The sequence below is a fragment of the Nanorana parkeri genome, unplaced genomic scaffold (genome assembly GCF_000935625.1).
Source record: "Nanorana parkeri isolate BGI_ZX_2015 unplaced genomic scaffold, ASM93562v1 scaffold504, whole genome shotgun sequence".
Lineage (NCBI taxonomy): Eukaryota > Metazoa > Chordata > Amphibia > Anura > Dicroglossidae > Nanorana > Nanorana parkeri.
The window spans coordinates 971,585-995,686 of NW_017306772.1; the positions used below are offsets into that span (position 1 = coordinate 971,585).

The 24,102-nt window shown below is 39.9% G+C and overlaps 1 protein-coding gene across 1 annotated transcript in view; it reads left to right on the forward strand.

Annotated features, from left to right (window-relative positions):
• Positions 1–24,102, forward strand: part of SUSD1 (sushi domain containing 1) — a 123,014-nt gene that overhangs the window by 58,464 nt on the left and 40,448 nt on the right. Inside the window, exons 14-19 of the mRNA XM_018561150.1 lie at positions 1,275–1,461; positions 6,310–6,398; positions 10,620–10,776; positions 11,421–11,503; positions 13,869–14,058; positions 20,759–20,849. Coding sequence (XP_018416652.1) covers positions 1,275–1,461; positions 6,310–6,398; positions 10,620–10,776; positions 11,421–11,503; positions 13,869–14,058; positions 20,759–20,849 — 797 coding nt within the window. The remainder of the gene's footprint in view (positions 1–1,274; positions 1,462–6,309; positions 6,399–10,619; positions 10,777–11,420; positions 11,504–13,868; positions 14,059–20,758; positions 20,850–24,102) is intronic.

Below are 24,102 nucleotides of genomic sequence, written 5' to 3' on the forward strand. Positions count from 1 at the left end.
AATACCTGCATGTACTGTACATGCTAATCTGCAGGGGCAGATTTGTGAAAAGGTCACAGGCTGGGGCATAATGCAGCAAAATACCAGTGGTGGTGGCTTTGTAGAAGAATTTAACCCTTGATTGATAGTTTTTAACTCAAAGGACACTTGTCATTAATGGGCCAACAGCTTTATTGCAGATGAACCCTGGCACAACCCCACAGCGCAATTATTGTAAAGCAGATGTACACAGTAGGTTTTATCATGCAAATCTTGAGGTAAAGCTATAATCATAATAGAATATTTAACGCAAGTGTATGTTGTTGGTTAGTATGGCGACACTATCAATCAGGCAAAGACATGCTCAATGCAGTGGCACAGGCAGTGCAACAATTATCAAAAAATAAAAAGCAAGACACGAACAATAAAATGATAATGACAGTGGCCTATTGACCAGAAATGAGAGACCCCACATACAGTCACTTTAGGATCCAATCTCATTTTATACCCCGCCTAATGTTTAATTATATAAGCAGTTTCATTCTTGTGCAAGTGTGGAAACTTAAAACAAATATTGTTTTTAATTATACACGATACACTAATGACTCTTATCTTACTAAAACATGTTGGGAACTGAGTGACCTTAAAATAGTGTGGGGTGTGTAACTGAAATGCTTGACCTGCTTGCAGTTAATAAGTCTGTATGTCAGTGTTGGGGGAAAAGGAGGTTTTGGAGTAACTGACTCAAAAACTTGCAGCTAGTGCCATAAAATGTGCAATTTTGGATAAACTTTATACTAACTTTGGGATATATCATAACAAACATTTGACTACTGTAGGTTCGTACAGAGAAGTATACTATATAAACAAATAACCACTGTAGGATATTCACAACCACAAGCTTGATACATAGAAGACAACAAATATAGGAATGAAGTAAAAATTAAATTAAAGCCCAGTTGAACTTTCAAGTTAAATCAGCTAAATTATTACAGTTTATTTTCCTTAGAAAGCAGCCTCACCCAGAGTAACAAAGCCTCATCCCTGCAAGCATGCAATAAAACACAGTCAGTAGTGAAGACATTAGCATAAAGAGAATCACAGAGGTGATGAAAAAGGGAGGTGGGCTGATATAATATTCCTGTATATTTATTACTTTTGTATGTTGGTTGTAGTAATCCCCTTGCGACATATTTAAATCATTTAAAGGGATATGACATTAGCTTTTAAATTGACCTATGTATATTATTATTTAAATGTATTATTAACTGTCTATGTGTATTCACCTTCCCCAGGTGTTCATCCAAGGTAAATCCTGGTATCCACAAGAATTACTCCAAAACATAATGTTTAATTTCAGTACAGAAGAGTCTACCCCAGTTCTTTGTTTAGAGTTGCCTCCTGGAGCAGAGTACTCAATCAACATTACTGAGTCATCTACAGACCTGTCTGCATATGTTATTCTAAACATGACAAGCCATGGTGAGTGTAGAACTAATATATATATTTGTGTAAGGAGTCCACTTTACTTGACATATATGACCACAGCTGGTAGGACCTGAAGTGTGCCATGGTCCGGGCGGACAGTAATGCCAATAAGGGGGCATACTCAGATAGTGTGAAGAGTGAAATGAGGTGAACTCCTGACTGAAGAACCCAAGGGATGGGTGGGGGGTTGCTCGGAAAACCTCCCGTCCCCAGCAGACGGATCGGCGCTGCTTAAGTGGGGTAAGGAGGCGCAGACTCCTCCCACAAATTCAGGCTAACCTGTTAGCCTTCCAACTTGTGTAAGGAGTCCACTTTACTTGACATATATGACCACAGCTGGTAGGACCTGAAGTGTGCCATGGTCCGGGCGGACAGTAATGCCAATAAGGGGGCAAAACCAACTCTAGTAAGAATATTACCCCCTAACTACATTATGCTGCCAACTTGGTAAAAGCGTCTGCCAACTCTGCCTGTGGGTCTGGTATGTACGACGAGCACGACGAGTTCCAACGTCCTAAATGCTTGATTATGTGAGCGGGGACTCCCTGACGCGACGCAGCTGACGCTGCCCCTATGCGGAAGGAATGACCGGAGTACCGCTTGGGATTGACCCCTACCTGGCTAAGTAGCAACTTGACGTGAACAGTGAACTGACTTGCGGACAGCGGAGTACTGGGAAAAGGCAACAAAGGACTGCCCGCCTTCTTCTGGGCTAAACTGGACATGAGACTGTCCAACACCTTCACAGGGCACCAAAGATTGTCGGAAGGGAACAACTTTATCTCGGTAGGTGCACCTACCTGATTCTTTTTGCTCCTCGCCAGCGACAACACGAAATGAACCGGGAACCTGACCAACTGCTCTTTGCAGATCCCTGCGGCACTGGCGCAGGAGCAAGTGAATTCTCCCGGTCGCAGAAACCCGTAAAAAGCTAGATAAATTGCAGATTTTAAAACTAGGCTCTGCAGAATTCCAAAAGGTGAGTTATCTAACATGCCCGACATTGCCCGGAACAGGTGACCGGCTATGGGCAAGCGGGTGAGAGTCGCCTGCCTCCCAGCTTTCTGTAACCCTTTAAGGATAGCTTTGACCGGGTGGACACCCCGAACATACCCAACAAGCTGCCGAGGTCACAAGGCACCCTGTCCAGAGATTGTATCAGCAGAAAGTCATCCAGATAGTGCAAAACCCTTTGACAACCTACCTGATGTTCCAAAATCCAGTGGAGGGCTTGTGCAAACGTGTCAAACAACCACGGGCTACTCTTTGACCCGAAGGTCAGCTTGACAGCAAAATAATATCGATCCCTCCATTTAATCCCGTGCCATTGCCATAACGACTGTTTGATAGGCAGGAGTTTAAACGCATCCGAGATGTCCGCTTTGGATAACCAAGCTCCCTTACCTGCCAGGATGATGTACTGTATCGCCTGATCAACCGAGGAATATTTGAGGGAAAATTCCTCCGATGGAATCAACGAATTCAAACTCGGAATATGCAAAGAATGCGGAGCTGACAAGTCATAAATCAAACAATATTTATTGGAGAACTTGCCACAAACCAGCCCAATGGGGCTGACCCTCCACGAAGTAAACGGGGATTCGGAGAACGGCCGATGACAAAACCCTTCTCCAGCTCGTCGCCCAATAAAGAATCCACCCTACCCGGGCCCGCGGCAGCAGACATCAAATTGGGACACTCGTGCGACGTTTGCGGGAGCGTGATCAGCCCCGTGTGGAACCCCGAAGTGAACCCGTCAATCAGGAACTCCGTCAACGTGGGGTTAGGATAGGCCCTTAAATACTCCACCAGGGCCACCACATTCACCCTGCTTAGTCACGAAGGCTGCACGCTGCGTACCGTGCAATTGACCTTGGGATGCGCCCTAAAGCAGCCCGAACAAATGTGCAACAGTCGACACTGCGGATAATTACAGGACTTGTAATTAAAATTGTTGCAAATCTGGGCTTTCCCCAGACACTGGATCGGCCGACCCAGCTTGTCGTACTGCGCGGAGGTGCCGCCGGGCGGGTTAGGTAACAACCCAGACGGTCTAAGAACCGCGGTCGTGTCGGCCAACGCCGGGGTGGGGCACCAGCTAGCCGTGTGCGCGGATGACTGACAGATCGTGCATACCTGCGCCTTGAGCCCCGCGAAGTGCCTACAAAAGAGCTCGGTGTCTATCCTACCCCAGTTGGACACGAACTGGAACTGCGCCAGGCCAGCGGCGGCCTTCGCCGAAAAAGCCCTGTGGTAATCGTAGAAGGCAAAACCCCCGTACCTGTGCCCCAGATCCACCACCAAGTGCAAATACATGTCCAACTCCTCTCTACGAGCAGGGCTCGCAGAGCACACCACATCCCTGTACATACCGAAGGCCAAAACAAACTCGGCCACAGACAGCTTGCGGTTTAACCGAGGATCCCTGGCCTTCAGTATGACAGAAACATCCCCGCAAGCGAAGGACTTGTTATCCGTGACGTCGTGCGTGGCTACGAGCAGCGACGCAAGGTTCACATCCTTGCCCTCAAGAATGTATTTTTTAAGGTTAGCCGGCACAAAGTGCGCCGGCGTAATATTAGGGGGATAAACCATCGTACCTGCGTGCACGTCACCCCGTGTGCCGGATGTGCTAGGAATGACCGCGTCCGTGCCCGCAGGGACCTGCGTTGCAGCTGGAACCGGGGTGACCAGCTTCTCCAGATTTCCCGTCCTCTGCTGCAACTTGTGCAACGAGGTGCTGATCCCGTTCAGCGCTGCGTGAAGCTGCGTCAAAGAAGTCGCCAGCGTCCTATCCGACATGCGCTCGGAACAGATGCTAGCGGTAGCCGGGGGGAACAACAGTTTGAACAGTTCCGCCTTCCTGGCCGTGGCCGAGAAAGGAACGCCCCTCTTCTGCAGCTCCAAAACCAATTTCGGAATCGTCCATGCCCGAAGAGACGGAGGACTACCCAAAAATCAACCCCCGTACCTGTAATCAGCTGCCGTCCGGGATGACCGCCGGTAGCCGGACGAATGCCTCCTGCCTGCAACACATGCAATGACACCCTCAGGTATCGACTATGGGAACCCAGCACGCAGTTCCGCCACTGAGAAATGAAACCCCCGGCCACAACACCTGCGAACAAATGACGTACGCTGCCCCACCTCAATGTCCCCCCCCCTCCCCTCCCAGACACTCCGTCCCCTGCGTAGAGGTATGCGCCCCCCCCACGGAGTGGAGGATACAGGCTCATTTTCAGTATATAATGTGTGCATATTGTACTTAAAACATTTGATCAACATTAAGGTTGATTAGGCAATTTAAATAATTCCTGCTGTGTGTGTGTATAAAGTATACAAGGATGAGATTATGCACAAACAAGTAGGCCAATGTGTTTGCTGATGCCCAATCACTAACAGGGTTATTCACAAAACGGTGAAGAGTTTGGAGAAGGAAGGAGAAGTGAACAATCTAGGACAAAATAGCTGATTTGGAAAAATTCTCCAATTCAGCTCACTTTCCATATCAGCTATGTTGTCCTAGATTGGTCACTTCTCCTGCCTTCTCCAAACATTTCACCCTTTTGTGTATAAACCTGTAAGTTTCAGTCAAGTTAAAACTGAAATGTCAGATTTTGGTGCATACTGGAGACTTAAACCACATGTTTCTTATATCTCTGGGATTGTACTCATGTGAGGTCTGCACACATCCCGTGGACATTATCAGGGTCTCCCACTCTACCTGTTATATTTTTATGCATTTTATATTATGAACAGTGCAACAGGAGTGGCTGTAACTCTCAAGGGTGAACTGGGAAGACCTAAAACTCCCAGATGGACAAGTACAGTGTATTACAAGAACAGAATTGGGCAGGGAGATCTCACAGTTGGGGTATCCATGGCATATAAGACAGCAGGGGCTGATTTAGCCCACCAGAACCCACTTTTGCGTTGACTGACCCTTTAAAGTGAACGTGTCTCTTTCCTTCTCTTCTGTCTCAGCAGTTACCAGAACGGTTTATAAGACTTGGTAAACACAGGTTAAGAGGAAAATGACAAAATACATTTCAATGTTATAATTCTAAATGTCTACATTTAATTCTAAATGTAAAAAGGGAGTACATGCACATATTAAAATAAACTCTTTTTAATGCAATTATTACTGTGTTAACCCCTTCGTGACGGGAGACGTACACTGTACGTCCAGCCACAAAGGGACCAAATGACAGTTCTTGTATTTGAAAAATTGAACTCTAGCCAGAGCTTCTCTGTTGTTTTTGTTACGGTAAAGAAAGTTTAAAACCTATGTCAGGTCTCTGTGGAGAGGTCAGCAATGGCAGCATACATACTGTATTTGCCCCTAGGTGCTGTAGCCTTTTAAACGGGAAGGATGTTAAGTCAGTTGGCTTTGAATTGCTGGCCATTTTATTGGGGAAGGATTTAGGGCTTGAGTATACTTGAGTATATAATTTAAGATTCATGTGTATTTAGCATGAATTTTTGAGATAAGTCTGAGATGTTTCTGAGATCATTCTGAGTTCCTTACTGTTCATGTCAAAACTACTTTTCTCTGCCAAAGCAGCCTAAAGCAGCATGATACAGGTTAGATGAAGGTCAAGTGCAGGTCAGAGCCACCTGTGAAATAATTCAGATGGAACTCGAGCTGATCTCTGAAGCCTTGCTTATTTTGTTGATCTACTCAATTCCTAAAATTATTGTGTATTTCTTGGTAATTCTGGAAACATTTCTTTTTAAGATACTTTTACTATTAAGCATTCAAAGAAGCACAGACTAAGGAAATAGATATTACCCTAAAACCTATATTGTAATTATCAACTTTTTTTTGTTTTGTTACTGTAGAAAGTGAAAACTCCATCAATCAGCAAACCTTTAATAAAACATGCCTGCAGTGGAATAGATGTTTAGATGATTTACAAGAAATATACAAAGTAAGTTTTAATTCATATAATTGAAATGTGAAATGCTATTGCTATTTAGGGAACCAAAGCTGGATTGATACTAAAGTCCAAAGCAGGTTAGAAGCTTTGTTCCCCCTCAACCCAATTTCCATATGTGTACCCTACACTCATTCTAATAATGTGAGAAAAATAATATTATAGGTTTGCAAATTTAACTAATGATCCCCAAAAAGATATATTTTCTGAAACAGATGACCTGTAGAAAAAGATGGTAGTCCTAGAACTGTATATTGCACAATATTTGGGCTACTGTATATAAAATCTATATTTTCAGTAAAAACACCAACTTTTGTTTTGCACAAAACACAATGGGGTCTATTCACTAAGCTGCCGTAGGCAGCCGAGTGACTCACCGACCCCAAGCAAAGTGAGCCGAACGCTGTACAGAAACGAAATAGAAAACGATTATGCGGAGCTAGCAGTGACAGCTAGCTCCGCCCAACTGTTTTCTATTGGCCGGGCGGTTCTGCTGCCATCAAAAAATAATTAAAAGAAATCCCCATAGGAAAGATTTTTGCAATAGCCAATAGCAAACTAGCTATTGCACCCGCCCTCTGTTGCTGTCAATCAGCAGACGGAGACCTGATGGAGAACTGCAGGTCCCCCTCTGCTGATTGACAGCAGCAGTGGGCGGGTGCAATAGCTAGTTTTCTATTCGCTATTGCAAATTGAAATAGCTAATAGGAATCTAGCTATGCTTTCCTATGGGGATTTTTTTTTCTTCTGACGGCAGCCAAGCAGGGAAAGGTTTACTCTGTTCGATCGAGCAGAGTGAACCTTTCTGTGATAAAGTGTTTCTCTCCTGGGCGGCAGGGAGCCTATGACTCCCAGAGCGTCCCGGGGAGGAATGACAGATGCGTTCCTGGTTACCAGGTAACCAGAAATGTCATCTGTTATTACACACTGAGAACATGGAGAGGCCGCTCTCAGTGTGTAATGACAGCGTCCCTGTTTAGCTGGTAACCAGGGACGCTGATCTCTCTGCAAGTGGCCGGAGCCAGCCGTGAGATGATGACTGGCTCTGCCCAGCTGTCATAAGCAGGCTGTCGGCCGGCCAATGGCCGGCCATTCAGCCAGCTTCTGCTTTCAGCGTGGCTCAGTCGAGCCGAGCCATATGCCTTCTGCTCGACTGAGCCGCTCGGCCAACTTCGGGAGCTGTCCGGGCCTTAGGGAATAGCCCCACAGCAGCCCTTCAGTTCTACTGAACCGAAGGGGTCCTGGGACCAAAGCTAGCCGAAGGATCAGCCGAAGCTACGGCTAGATCCATCGGCAGCTTTGTGAATAGACCCCAATATCATTGCCAAATTTACCACTAAGTATAAAAGACAAGACTGTCTTTAATAAATCAGTACTAAATTAATCTAGCCACCAAATATGCTTACACATATGAAACATTGGCAAACTGCAATACCCAAAATCAAAAACAGTGTAGGTGACAAATGAAAATCCTATCCAGCTCATCAGCATAGATCCAAAGCAAAATGGTGGCATTAAAATTGTTCTATTGCTAGCATCTGTGGGGATACCTAATATGTGTGTGTAATAGATGGTTAAGTATGTCCATGCTTCCTAACTGTGTGTATTTATATGTATGTGACTATGTATGTGCATGGTGTGTGTTTTACATTTTTTATTGTATTAATTTCTAATTTTTTTAAAAATGAATTTCATTTTGAATACATTTTTGTACACTTTTTACTAAGGTTTATTATTGTCACAAGGATGTTGGCGTGCCCCCAATATGACAGTATAAAGGTAGAAACTTGCATTGATTTAAAGTCACATTAAAGGCAAAAAACCCCCCCCCCCCCCATGCTAGTGTAAGTACTTACCTTAAGCGATGCCTCTTGATCCGATCATCTTCTTTCCAGTAGTTTTCAGGAGTTCTTCCAGCGCTGGTGCCGGTCTCTGATCCAGCGCTGACTCCTCTTTCTTCCTGGCACTTCCTGCACGCTGCTGCATTAACTTACCTTGTGTCTCTCCTTGTCTCCCGGCCGAAGATCTGTGCAGCGCATGCGCCCGCCTGCGAATCTTCAGATCTTCGGACGGGAGAGCGCGGCGGAGACACAGGTAAGGTTTAACCCTTTTTAAACTTTTTTAAAAATGTTTTACATATATCTACTGCTAGTTAGCAGTAGATATATGCAAAAACATACAAGACTTTAATTATCCTTTAATAGAAGATCTTAGCTGGTATGGCTACTTGATTTGTCCTGCAAGATAGATTTGGTCAACTGTATTCAGCTAGGACTGACCTACAAGCTGGATTGTTCTTTGGTTTTGGAAGGGATCCGGGAAATGCTTTACCTTACAAACACACACAGGGACCATGGGGAACAAAAGTAGCTCCCCTCCAGAAGGAAGGACAATGTCAGCACAAATTTAGATGATTTGAAGATCTACAGCTGAATGATACACAAATAAGATACATTTTTGTTAAAAGCTAAGGTACTTGAATGCATTTTTGAGATTTAACTCCTAAATTTAGGGTCACTTCAGATGAGTATTTATTTTAAAACCTACCACTTATATCATCTTGTGGTAGTGGATGCTTGGTTCATGAAACACGTTGAGAAGTCATTGTCTCCCCATCATCAATTTGTGCTTAGATATCTTTGATATCTTTGATGGTGATAAATTACATGTATTGCATATATGATGGGCAGACAGGGAGGTTCTATATGTGTATAGAAATTTCAAACGAATCTCAATTAACCTCTTGCCGTCCGTCCGTAGTAAAAAAACGGACGGACGGCACTGCTGACCTTTTTTAACGGTTTTAAAACCGTTCAGTTATGTATATTGTAGGGATGTTAGTATACTCCCTTTTGGTGAAAGTGGTGAAATCCATACAGTATAATTAATTCTGGTGCTGAACGCCTATGCCTGCATGAAAAGCAAAAGCATTTCCCTTATGAATTTCAAGGCTTAAAGGAAGCCAGTACTGAGATAATACCGCCAGCCCTTTTCTGAAAATGCTAGTTGCCTGGCTGTCTCTGGCCTAAAAAGACACTGACAAATCACAAGCATGCAAGTGAAGTCGGAACTGCATCATTTTTGATGGTCAGTATCTCCTAAAATAATAAAGTAAATCAATTAGTATATCAGATAGGCAGCGAATATATTTATTTTAACCTTTAATTTAGAATGATGTGTACCTTTGAAGTATTTTGTGTTTTTAACAAAAAATAGCTCAGGGTTCAGCTAGGAGTTAGGTAGAGAAAGTCAAAATGTTTGCAAATAATTTCTGTCTGTTTTTAAGTACCACTTATCTCTTTCTTGATTGATGTCATTATTTGCTTGGTTCAGGAGGTCTTTTTAATGGTTCACATAGCTGCACAGAATGTGAAAATGTAATTGGGCATTTCAGACAAATGTCTAGGCTTTGCTAAAGTGGCCATTTTTGTTTAAATCTATTCCTATTGTTTTTCAATGACTAAAGAATAAAGAAAAAATAAGTGCTGTTTGTGAATTATTATGCCATTTCAGCTATTTAACAGGCTTCTGAGGCAGTTAGACATGCTCATGTTCCATTATCTCGTTCATGTGATTCTGTCAGGTGAGTATTGTGGTGGATTCTGCCAGCTATTGGATTGTGCAGGAGCAGAAAGATAACTCCCACCCTTATTCTCAAACATGAAAGAATACACACAAGGGGCCCTGTGTAAGAAAAAGAGGTGACATTTTAGTGATGATGTGTTCACTGTACCCTGTCATGAGCAGTTACTACTTTTTAAAATGTTCCTGCACACGATTCAGTGTTTCATATGAACACGTGTTCTGTTTATTTTACTTTACATTTATAGGCCCAGATTCCGCTAGGCCAAGGAAGTCATGTATGAAAGTAGAAGAGCAGAACAGTGCTTTCTGTATCTAAGGAATTCATAAACCAAAAGTTAAAACCCATACTAGGCAGCTCTCTATGATGGGAGGACTTTATTTAAAGAAATAGGAGAAATACAAAGTTGAGGTTTCCCCCATATATATCAATTATACTTTGAGTTTACTAAAGTGTCCTACTTGATACATAATTCTAACAATCGGGCAATACTTGGCTGCTTTCCCTTTGCTCCTGTTAAGCCTCACCTGCAGATTTTTGTTCCAGTAATAACAATAAGAATTCTGCTTAGTTAAAAAAGCGTTTTAGTTAAAATTTGGCTAAATGTCCATATGTCATTTTTGTGCTGATAGTTGTATGTTAAAGGAGGAAGATGGTCTCCAAAGGAATTGCTTCAGGATATGTTGTTTAACATTAATACAGACCAAAATGTGACTATAGTATGCTTTGATTTACCCATGGAAACGATGTTGCCCACAAATATCAGCGAAGCCCACTCCAACCTAGCCGGTAAGTTTTGAAGTAGTAGGCTTTTTATGTTAAAAAGAAAAAATTGTTGTACAAGAAAAAAGTGGATATCATGTGTAAGGTTATTCAACCTATTGTTTTGCTTCCATGTAAGTTGTGTCTTTAAAAAAACAAGTACATATGCTTAGTAATAGTTTGTAACTTTGTATTTGACATGAAGTTGTAACGGTGACAGAAAAATAGAGTTGTTTGGAAAGTATCACAATGCTTTTTCAGGAAAACAATTTTTATCTGTTTTAAGAGATAACTTAAAAAGAGTTAGCAGAAATATGTGACTGGATAGTTGAGGTTACCATTTTTCAAACATATTCATTAGCATCAAACATTGTTCATAGTAGCATGTTATGTATAGTTAGTTTGACCAGGAAACTCTTCAGCACTGCTTGTACATACCTATGGCTGAACACCTAAAATATGGAAAGAAAGGGAGGGATCAAAAAGGCATTACCCAAACCACAATCTATAGATTATTGTGAATTATTTTTGTTTTAATTTTTTGGAATGGATACATCATCCTCCACCATATATTGTATTACTGCTTTATTTGAATGTATAAATAGGCACCTTTTCTTTAATATGCAAGTTTCACATATTTAGATAATTCTATCAGTATATGGTTTTTTTAGGAGGCCCTATTCACAATTTGACAATATTTAATGATACCTGTTTGGTATGGAGAAGAGAATCCAAGTCAGCAGAGTTATATGTGGTAAGCTTCTTCTTTAGCTCAAGTTTTCTGATTGGGTATAAATGCTATCATGCAACACATTTTTCCTGGTTTTACAGCCATGAAACTTAAAGCTGAACTCCAGCCATATGTATTACACATATATCACACACACACCAAAAAGGTAGTGGATTTTTTTGAAGGTACTAAACCACACAATTGTAAAATTCTATATTTTATAATTTTTACTAAATTTCAAAGGCATTAAAAGATTGCAGAAACATCTGCATCGGAAAATACATGATTCACAGTGTTAGTTTTTATGGCATAATAAGTAACCTCTAAGGTCTCCCCCATGACTTCAGGAGAAAAGCTTGATATATGACAGATTAAGTGGATTGTCGTAATCAACATTAATACTTAAAGATTATGATTCCTCCAATCTGGGTGACCCAGATCTTTGACACGTTTCACTATATGCTTTTTCAAGAAGAGAAGGAGGTACTCTGATTTTTAGACGCATAAAGCAGAAGAGCCATATATTTGGACAACACCGGACACACGCACCATCATCGCAGCACAAAGGGGACAATTGGAAGGTACAACTGCCCCAATCAACAAAAGATTGGACAAAATGAATATGTTAAAAGATTGGACAAAAGCTCCTTGCAGTAGCATCACCACCTTTAGAACATCACCACAAGAGTTATGAAGTTTGATTGTGGATACAAATCCAGTTTGGAGGGCCAGTTTCTCTAGTCAGTTTAAATCTGACCCTGCGCTATTCCCCATAACAATACCTTTCAGGCTTTTGTCCAATCTTTTGTTGGTTGGGGCCGTTGTACCCTCCATCTGTCCCTTTTAAACTGCGGTGATGGTGCGTGTGTCTGGTGTTGTCCAAACGTATGGCTCTTCTGGTTTATGCTAAAAATCAGAGTACCTCCTTCCCTTTTTGAAAAAGCATATAGCTAAATGCATCAAAGATCTGGGTCACCTCCATTGGAGGAACCATAATCTTTAAGTGTTAATGTTGTTCATGACAATTCACTTACAGGTCTATTCACAAAAGGGTGAAGAGCTTGGAGAAGGCAGGAGAAGTGAACAATGTAGGCCAAAATAGCCGATTTGGAAAAATTCTCCAATTCAGATCACTTTCCAGTTCAGCTATGTTGTCCTAGATTGTTCCCTTCTCCTGCCTTCTTCAAACTCTTCACCCTTTTGTGAATAGACCCCATAATCTGTGATATAGCAAGCTTTCTCCTGAATTCATGGGGGAGACCTGGGAGTTTACTTATTATGCCATCAAAACAAACACTGTGGGGTTGATTTACTAACCTTATAAACACACCACGAACATGTATACACCTCTGTAGTGTGTTCCCTCCCAGCATGATCTATGGGTGGAATCTAAACACCTTTGTAGTGTGCACACACCCAGCAGGTGTGTTGTGCAAAGCCCTGCATGAATTTGCAAGGTGATGTTGTGTAAATTAGCTCTATGTTGTGTTGCTTGCGTTGATGAATGCAGGAATGTAAATGCATGAGCTAACCATTTTTGTCTAAACTGTGAAGCAGCATTATATATGCATCATGTGCATGCTTTTTCCATATATGGCATTAGTGGAAATATGCTTTTAGAGACTTTTTGGTTGATAAATACGTTTTGCTGTGTGAAAATCACACGCACCTGGTGCGTGCATGTGTTTAGGTTAGTAAATCACCCCCTGTGAATCATGTATTTTCCGATGCAGTTGTTTCTGCAATCTTTAATGCCTTTTACATTTTGTAAAAATAATAAAATATTGAATCTTACAATTGTGTGGTTTAGTACCTTCAAAAAACCCACTACGTTTGTGGTGTGTGTGCTATATATATATACGCGGTCAAAAAATATGCCGACATGAGGTAAGCCAGGAATATATATATATATATATATATATAATGGGGTTTGGCACTGTTGGGCTGAGTTACCACTTATGCATTTAGCTACATATGTATTACACAGTTGTACAGGCTCCAATCCTGTGCTAAAATTGCTTACATTGCACATTGTGAGCTTTTTGAAGCAAGTCAGAAAGAGCCTCATTTCCTGGGTGGTGGACGTCCAGCATTTAAAGTATGCATTAGAAACTGAAGCATGTCAGAAAGAGCCTCATTTCCTGGCTGGTGGACGTCTAGCATCTAGCACTTTCCTTCAGACATACTGTCCCTGGTCTCCCTTTTCATGTACAGCACCCTGCTGGCCCCTCTCACGAGCTATGATTTGCTTGGCTCTAAAATCAGGTATCTAAAAACTTTCCAATAGCAACACAGACAGAAATAAACATGCTTTTCTTTAGTAGAGTAGCTGATATAAACCTTGCCAGATCTTTTCCTTTTTGCATTACTGTTTTCTGCTGTCTTGTAGATTTCTGCCCATGGGCACAAATGGCATCAGAAAGACTTCAAGCACATCCTCATTTTTAATATCAGCACAGATAAAGCACATCCTGTTGTATGCCTAGACCTACAAAAGGAGACAAACTATACAGTGGAAATAATGTCAGTTTCTTACTCTCAATACCCTGCACAAATCAGCATCCTTTCTACAATATCAGGTATATTTTCAAAGGTCTATTTTTTATAGGAATGATTTAAACAGTATATTAGCACAGTGTTTTTGCATAAATGATAGATGTTAAAGAGAAAATATAATGTTTCCTGGTTTAGAGAGCATTCTAAAAAGTTTTGCAAGCCAGTACCAAGTCTATAATAGCAATGAGTAATTCTTTTTTTTTTTTAAAAGACCCTGTTGACCGATGACTTTAATCAATCCACATTTGCACATTCTGATGTTCTTGCCCGCTCTTCTTTGCTTTGGTGGTATGAATTTGTATGCTTTATTTAGAAACGAACCTCGGATGACCTATGTGCATGCACAATCTCACAGGTTTAAGCACATGAGAGTACAAACTACAGCATGAATATAAATATGCATGTAAATGTGCACACTCTGACTAGGTTGTTAATGACAGATACCATCAAAGAGAAGAGTTTGGGAACCAACTGCATTCAAAGTCATCAAAGAGAAGAGTTTGGGAACCAACTGCATTCAAAGTCCTTATGTCAATCATAGGTTCTTCTCACTATTCAAAATAACTAAAGTGACTTGTAGAATTTTATCTCACAAGGAGAGCACAATATAATTCAAAGTTTGTGGCCATGTGACCTATAAATGATCTAAGAGCAGCTTTGCGTAGGTGATTGTGGTAGGCACTTGAGCAATGATCCAATCAAAGTTTGAGAGAAGAATGTAGCTATTTACTGCCAATAAATTATTGGTTGAAAGTCACATGGGCATGAGGGTACAACAAACAACTCTTTGATAGTCTTTGATGAACCAAAAATATCCTTGTTTTCCATTGTGTATACTAATGAGTTCTTGCTCTCCAAGGCTAAAGCCCATACAGAATCACAGCCCAAGGTCAAAATGTGGTCAGACAGGCACTGCAGTTATATAGTTTAATTTATGTCCAAGTCCGCCCAATTCTGCAATAAATTATAGATGGAACATGCACACAAGTTACTGTAGAAAAATACACTTTTAATGTTGAATTTTTTTTTAGTAAAATATGTTTAGAGTAATACTTTTCCAAAGCTATAAAAGTATTTAAATTTAAAATGAAGATCAAATATGCAGTTGGTATGTATCAGATAAAAGAAAACCCTCAAGTGTAATTGAAAGCACTGGAATACATACAGTTGCGCAAATAATTATTTGATCCCCTGTAGATTATGGAAGTTTGCCCACTTACAAACAAAGGAAAGGTCTATAATTTTTTTTATCATAGGTTAAATGATACAGAATATAAACCAAAAATCCTGAAAAAACACATGATACAAATGTTATAAATTGAGTTGTAGTTCCGTGAGTAAAATAAGTATTTGATCCACTACCAACCAATAATAATTCTGGATCCCACGGAAATGGAGTAGTTGGGCAAAGATCACGGACTGTATGGAAGGAGACCTAGATGGTCGTGCTGCTGCTGCTTGCTTAAAACATCTATATTTATATTGAGTCACAGACACTCTCAGTGTTTTAGACAATCCTGTAGCAGATTAGGGAGAGATCACAAAGCATCTCCAGGTAAAGTTGGAGTCTACTGGCGATTGCTAAAAACTTTTTTATTTTAATGAGTCACAGAAACACCATGTGTGGGGCAGTCCTTTAGCCGATTATGCAAATATAACAAAGTATTAGCAGGGAGAGATATATGTTGTGTGTGTCATCAGCTACAACTTCAGCTGTTAGATCCCCTACCCCTTGAAATATACTTTATTTTTTTAAATTAATGGTTGGCTGGTGTGGGTCTTGTTAAAAAAGCAACCTAGTCATAGTCTTTAAAGATTGTACACATATCCACTATGATAATTTGGGGCTTTTTCCAGTGAAAGAAATACACTGTAGTGTTGATTTTATAATAAAAAGCTGCCTGGTGGGGTTCATTTTGACAAATTGGCTTAGTGAAAGGGTGTAAAGAGTGTGCACTCACTACAATATTTTCAGTAAAATAAATAAACTCTTATGTTGATTTCTTGATTAACAAAACAGCTCACGTGGGTCCTCTTGAAAAAGCAGCATAGTTAAAGTGTTTAAAGACTGTGCATGCACTCACTACAATAATTTTGGGGACTTTTTTCAGTAAAATAAATACACTCTAATGTTATTGTTTTATTAAAAGCTGGCTGTTGTGGATCCTATTAAAAATGTGACTTTCTCGAAGTGTTTAAGACTGTGCACTTACTACAATATTTTCCGGGGTTTTTTCCAGAGAAATAAATACACTCTAATGTCTATCTTGTTAATTAAAATCTGGCCGATGTGGCTCCTACTGACCCACATCGGCCAGATTTGCAAAGACAGAAGTGTGTAAAGAATGTGCACGTGCTAGCTACAATGTTTTTTCAGTGAAATAAATATACCCTTATGTTGATATTTTAATTAAAAGCTGACTGGTGTCTGTCCTGTTTAAAATGCTTTCTAGTAAAAGGGCTTAAATACTGTGCATTGAGTCAGTACTCTGTTTTTGGCTTTTTATTTCTGTGAAATAAAACATTCTAATTTTGATTACTTGGTAAAAAGCCTCTTGCCTCAAGTTTCCATTTTAAATTACTAAAGCTCATTACATACTGTATAGTGAGTCTGTGCAATACATCTGAATTATTTTCTGTGAAATAATACACTCTAATCTCAATTTCTTAATTATAATCCTGCCTGGTTTCTCCCTCTAAAAGTGCAGCCTTGTAAAAGTGGTTACATACTGTTGAGTGAGTCTGTACAATAATTTTGGGTTTTGTTTCTAAAAAGTAATTTGTAGTTATAATATGTAATTTATTTTACAACCCCAATTCCAAACACGTTGGGACATTGTGTAAAATCTACATAAAAACAGAATCTAATGATTTGTAAATCTCACAAACCCATATTTTATTCACAATAGAAAATAGAAAACATACCAAATGTTCAAATTGAGAACATTTACAATTTTAAGAAAAAAATAAGGTAATTTTGAAATTGATGGCAGCAACACTTCTCAAAAAAGTTTGGAAAAGGCAACAACAAGCTGACAAAGTAAGTGGTACTAACAAGGAAGAGCTGGAAGAACTAAGCATAGGCCATAAAAACTGAAGGAAGGGAGCCCATGCTACTAGCTGAAATGTGAGCAGCTGGAGATGACGGGGTAGGGTTAGGAGACTTCTATTGAGGTTGAAAGCGAGTTCAAATATCATCAGTGGGTCACAGACAGCAATAAGGACAAGTTTTGTAAGCAGAGTGGGGAAAATGTAAGCCTTTTACTGTTTTCTCTGTTTCGCAATTTACCCTCACTTCTTTCTCCTTGGGTAGTGGTCACAAGGGCAGGAAGTGAGAGGAATATTTCCAAAGGGAACCTAGCCTACAAAGCCTGATATATGAGAAAACCTGGGCTGGAATGCCATCTTAAAGTATATTCAAAACGCAATCACTAAAATCTCATTTAATCCATAACATGTTAAAGTAATTTCAAATGTCATTTTCAGTCTTTTTAAAACTGCAGCTTTATTAAAAAAAACACCCGGTGATAAAAGCCCTTATTTAGACACTTCCTGTATGGTTCCTAACTGCCTTCTAATTATACAGCATATTTATGTCTCAACTACTAGAGCTGCTTTTTTGTTCATGTTTATCATTATCAATTTCTTATATTCTATGTGAAAAGGGAGACTGTTGGCCATTTCATGTGCAACCCCATGACTGGCAAAATATTTATATGCCTCATCTACTACAGATGCTTTTTGTTTTTTTGTTATCATTGTCCATTTCTTATATTCTATGTGAAAAGCTGAAGGGTAACAGTGAAAGTATCATAATTAGTAATTATCAGTAATTAACTCTTTACAAATCAGCATAATGATCAAATAAAGATCCAGAATATCTAATTTTTCTGTACTGTTTTGGGATAAGCGGAGATAAGGCACTAGGCTGTGTAAGGTAATTATGAAGAAATAAAAGATGGTAAATAGGTTATAATCCTATGAACGGAGTCCGCACCAAACAGCTGCAATGTACAAATCATATTATGTGTAATTAAAAATGTGCATTGAGTGGTGTGCAATAGCCTGTTTAAATAGATCAGGTCAGACTAAATTTCATAAGTGTCCTTTGTTTTGCCTGAGAACAGTTTCATGAAGAGAGATTTAGAAAACTGATAGAAGTAATGAGGTTTACAGCTGCCAGAATACCAATTTATGTGTCAGTGTATACTTTTAAAAAAGAAGCACACATACATTAGCTGAGCACTAAAAAAGCAGCATGTAAACATTAACCACTAACGGTAATAAAATAAAAATAATACTAGATTTAAAATAGAGGGAATTAACTGTCTGAAATGTGGCACTGAACACAGACCACCAGACACAGGACATGTACCTAATATTTTTTTCTGAACTTCGATAACTCAGAAAAGTTTCAACCAGAGCAGGTAGCTATAAGTATAAACTATATACAGTACATCTGTCCTGATGGCCCAGCCCTTTACCTACTGAGAGTGTCTAACTTAAAAAGGCTGTGCAGTGGTTGAATGTATAAACCCTGCTTGGAAATCACTGTAACCATCTAAGTCCCCATTCACACCTAGGTGACAGTGTTTGTGCACGTTTATGTCTAGTTCTTTTGAGCATTTTTGTGTGTTTCTTTTTAGCTGGCAGATTGTGATATTTTAGTGTAAACCAGCAAACGAGCATAAAATGGGCACGAAAGTGCCAAAACCGCTTGTGTCACACGTTTCCAGGCGTTTCCCATTGAGTCTATGAGGATAAAACGCGCTGTTATCTGCCAAAGTCCCCGTTCACACCTAAGCATTTTGTTATGCACAAACCTGACATCACATGACACAATGTGCAAAACAAGAAATCCCATTAATTCCTATTCATTCCTTGTTCACATCTGAGCATTTTGTCGCGAGCTGTAAATCACCAGCTGCTGCTGACACGAGTGGTTTTGCGCTACCTCCTGGCAAACCTGCACTCAATTTATCCTTTGCTGTATATGCTCTTAGATGGAGGCCCTCATAGTTTAGAGTTAGGACCACACTACACAAAGGGGCCTTGACGTGGCAGTGTGGCTTCCACATATTTTGCAAAAGTTGTGCAACTAAAACCTTGGTTTTTAACTCTAATAGTTAGACAGGGTAATTTTTTTGCAGGCTGGCTGATGAGTGTGCTGGAAAATGTCTGTTTTTGTACTGTGTAAAACCCTTCCATGTGCACCTTACTTTAAAAGCTAGTTATGGACTGATGAGTGCGATAGACATTTGTTTCCTTTGCACGTCTTTCACGCGCGTTTGCTGGTTTACACTAATATGTCACAATCTGCCATCTGAAAAGCACGACTTAACGCATGTGCGGCAAAAATGCGCTCAAAAGCATTTAGTTTACTCATTTATATTGAGATTGTAGTCCATAACAGGAGTGAGCTTGGAGCGGTGGCTGCTTTACAACACACACAGGGACCATGGGGAACAAAAGTAGCCATACTCCAGAAGGAAGGACAATGTCAGCACTAATTCAGAGATGATTTGAGGATCTACAGCTGAGTGACCCACAAATAAGATACATTTTTGTTACTAGTTAAGATACTTGAATGCATTTTTAAGATTTACCTCCTCAGTTTAGTGTCACTTTAAGTTTGTGTTTGTTGTTGAGGAAATCTTTGTTGCGATCTGTTTTTGTTTTTTTTTCTAAATCAAATGCAGTATCTTGATTTTCTGTGTTTCTAGTGAGTACAATCGTATTATAGTAATACAGCACTTACACACTAGATGGCACTGTGCCTTTATATAAGGCTACAAAGTGCAGAATTTCATGACATTTTGCATCGTGACATTCAATGTCCCTACACATACATTAATAGAAACCATTTACAGTATATTAGAAAACATTTAATATTTCCTAATTCTCTGGCAAAATGCCACAAAGTTAACTTGTTATTTAGCAGATTATGTAGCACTTTGTAAATTAATAATTAATAAAATAAGGATTACTCCTACTATTATGATACCTTGCATTTTGTTGGTTTATCAAGGGGACATCTGTAGTTATCTATTTTAGGATCGTACCCTTAGGTAGTTCTAAATATATACCATCTTGCATACATTTAGGGTCCATTCAAACCTCTGCAGTACAGTGCATCATGTACGCCAGCGCGCTGCGATGCCAACCAATTCATTTTCACTGGCTCTTTAATGCTTTAATCCAACACACCACAACGCTTGATAGTGCACTAGTTTAAATGAATAGGCTGCCTTAACACAATGTACCAGAACCGCAAAGTGTGAATAGTTACCTAAACATTTCTCAACTGTTTGGTTGTTTTGTGAAAAAGCAGACTTTGGTTATTACTTCCAGCTATTAATCGGGTTTTCACTTTGCTGTACTGGAATATAAAATAAACATAAGGATTGTCCGCAGTGATTTTATCTGCTTATACAGGCCAGACATAGAGGTCTCAGCAAGGGATAAATTGCTAATACAACAATTGGAGTCAGAATATAATCATTATGATAACAGTCTATGGTCAAGATTATTGTTTATATAGCAAATGGGTGAGGCTCGGTGGCTGCCCCTTTAACTTTGATATGCGAACTATTGCCATCATCCAGTATGTTACCACTTTATTGTTATACCTGGATATGTTCTGTAAAAACGATTTGAAGCAGAAATGTGTTTGCTTTCTTTTATACTATTTAAAAGATTTGTCCTGCATTTTATTTATTTCAGAACCACCACTCCCTAAAGTGAAAACTGTGCCAGTAAACAGTCAGTTACCTAAAATTAGCTTTCAGAGATCAGACAAGCATGGACACGTCAGGTAAATGTCTTTCCAAACCAACAAAACTACTCATGTTGCTAATAAACCACCAACTGCTCTGCCTTGCACAGTCATTACATAACTGTTTATTGCAGACACTTATTTAAATAAAGTATGGGGGAATCTGTGGGCAGTTGTTTCCCCAGAGGTTGGTATGCTAGCAGATTTCACTTGTTTCTCATTTTTTTAGAAGTGTAATCTAGTTTGAATTTAGGTCTTACATGTAAGTATTTGTTCAGGGTTAAAGCACCATGTATCAAGAAGAGCATCACTGAGTTCAGTGTAAGTTTTACACAACACTTATTTTTCCCAAAGCATCCTGGAGTTCTTCTTTAAGTGAACCTTCCTCTATAGTTTCCAATAGCAGAAATGTTTAGAATACATAATATGTATTTAATTAATTGCTGAAAAGTTTACAGCGCTTTTTCGAAGGTGGGAACATGTGGATACAGAAGTTGCTACTTGGTGTCCTGCTTCTCGTATGTGCGGACCGGGGTGTCCGATGTTTGTCAAAGAGAACAGAAAAAATTATGAGGAGGGAAGCGCTACCATGAAGAGGTGACCTGTCAGGAAATGTGGGTCCAAGTGTGGTGTGGACCAAATTGGTTGGTAAAATTGGGCCTTGGAAGATAAGATATGTGTGGTGGCTGGGATCCTGTTATCGTGTCATGCGTTGTGGTAGGGTGGAATTGTCCTGAGCTAATTACATCTGTTCGCCTGCGGAACTGAGCGCTGAAAGCCCCCAGCCCACCAGTAAGAGATCTCACTGGCCACACACCTGGAGCCTCAGGGGGTTTACCCATCAGAAGCTCGGAATATTACCGGAATTACCGACCCCTTTTCTCGCCACTGGGGCTAAACCATCACAGCATTCCCTGCAATTAGCTCAGGACAATTTTGTTCACTACCATCACCTCAATACAGTACGCAACGCTTTTACCAATGCAGAATCACTAAGTATCTGTACAATACCTGGACATCACTTTTTCCCCTTCAAAGTGAATCAATCAACCCGGAATTTCACCCTACCACAACACCTAGGATTCCAAGAAAATCACCTCAACCTTTCGTTGATGACATCGCGTCACCACTTACTTCACGGTGAGTTAATAATTACCACACATTTGACCATCGTGTTTCTGATTTCTCTTTTTTTTCACCATTTTTATATCACGTTCTGATTGCTTCTGCCATCCTTCGGATAACACGATACCAGCCACCTCTGGAGTTGTCCCAGCCACTACACATATCTTATCTTTCACAGCCCAAATTTACCAACCCATTAGGTCCACACCCTACGTGGACCCACATTTCCTGACAGGTCACCTCTTGGTGGTAGCGCTTCCCTCCTCATCATTTTTTTCTGTTCTATTTAATTAATTACTGCATATATCTGTGTGGTTTTTACATTAGATTATAATTGAGAATAGATGAGATATTAAAGCCACCCATGCACCTACAAAGAGGTCAATTCTGATATTCCAATAAGCATAAGCTCTCATATAAATAATGTTGCTGCTTATATTTTAAGCAGGTAAAAGGATGATAGCACTTTATAGTAAATTATCCAATGACATGATAAAAAGGGCTGCTCAAAAGTGAACACAAAATGAACAAAGAACTCAACATATTTTAAGCAAAAAGTGACATAAATCTAATATACAGTATATTGTCCTTGCATATAGCTATCTCCTGAGAAATTTTAACCCACTCAACAATATAGTAACTATCCATGTTGCCCTTTCAACCAAGGTAGAGGAATTATGTAAATGTCTCAAACAAGAAGGACCAGATAAGAATTTCCAAGGTGCCTTATACTTTATGGTCCATGGTTGTATGCCATGTGGTTCATATATCTGCAAATGTATGCAAACCATCACATCTGTTTTACTGAACTAATAGATGTATGTTTTAGTTAGTACATTAACCTTCCAATCTTGTACTTTAGCTATAAATTGGGTGCTTACAATTTCATTTCTCCAATATGTTGCACTTAGGGAGGTTCCAGTTTTGCTTGGGTGGGAAGAGGGGGGTGGGGTGTTTTTTGGGAATAAGGTATGATATGGGAATGTTTGTGGCTAGTTTCAGTGATAATCCCATGTCAATAGTGTTCCTCAGGAAACATCCAAAACTTTTTTTTAGAGAAAGTAGTTGGACAGGTTAGAAAACCTTATCTCACTATTGTTTCCCCAAGTTCTGTTGTGAACCAATGGGTTCTGGTGAAGTGGGAGGGGGGCCCATGCACAACTTTGCTATGGGGCCCTGTGATTTCTTGTTCAGTTATTTTCAGTGGTATGATTTAGTGGTGAAAATTATTAGTGCCCCCCCATTTTGACTGTGGTATCTTATGTGCCCCCCCTATATATTGTTCCTAGAGTCGCCACTGAGTAGGTGCCTTCTTGGGTTTCCCTTGGCACAGGGATATTGATTAATATTGGTATCCAGTTGCGAGTTGCTGCTTTCCCTTTCCTTCTGCCACTTGGAAAAGCTGGTTGAAGGGTAAAGTTACAGGTATAAGTACTATACATTCTCTGCTAAATGTTGTAACATCCTGGAGTTCCTGCTTCGAGCTTCTTATGCGATCCTGTTAAGGACACACAGCACTGATAGGGATAACTTATCATGATGCAAAGGATGTTCGCACATTGTGATGTGTATGCATATCATCTGGACAAAGGGAGCCTGCATTCCCAGTATTTAGTCTATCTGACAGTTTATGACTGCTTCTTTAAGCTTCACATCACTGCCAAGAGACAAAGGCACAATCACAGAGGTTGCTACCCATGATAGGCCTGAATGTAGAAGAAGGGGTTCTGCATTTCGATGGACATGAAAAAGCAGATTATGTTTATGTAACATTCTCTTTATTTTAACATCAAATAAAATGTTCTTCTTTGAGTTGGACTTGTAAGTAAATAAAAAGCAAAGTAAAAACAAAAATTATACAAATAATGTAAATAATATATAAAGTGTGGGGTGTTACTTGGGACATTTCAGGGTGCTATATCTTCTCTGCCTATAGGCTCCTGAAATGTAAATGCAGTTCTGGTTGCTACCATTGGCCTTTGTTTTCACACTAAAGTAAAAGGCTGGAGCTAGATGGCTAACATCTTGTTGACTGTGCGAGTTGGTAGCCTGTCTTCCCACTCTCTTGCATTATAGGAGAGGCTGGACCTGTCACAATCTTCTCCTTAACTTGGGAAACCTGTTCGTGAACAGTGAAGCTCTTGTTCCCCTTTCTTTATAAACATAA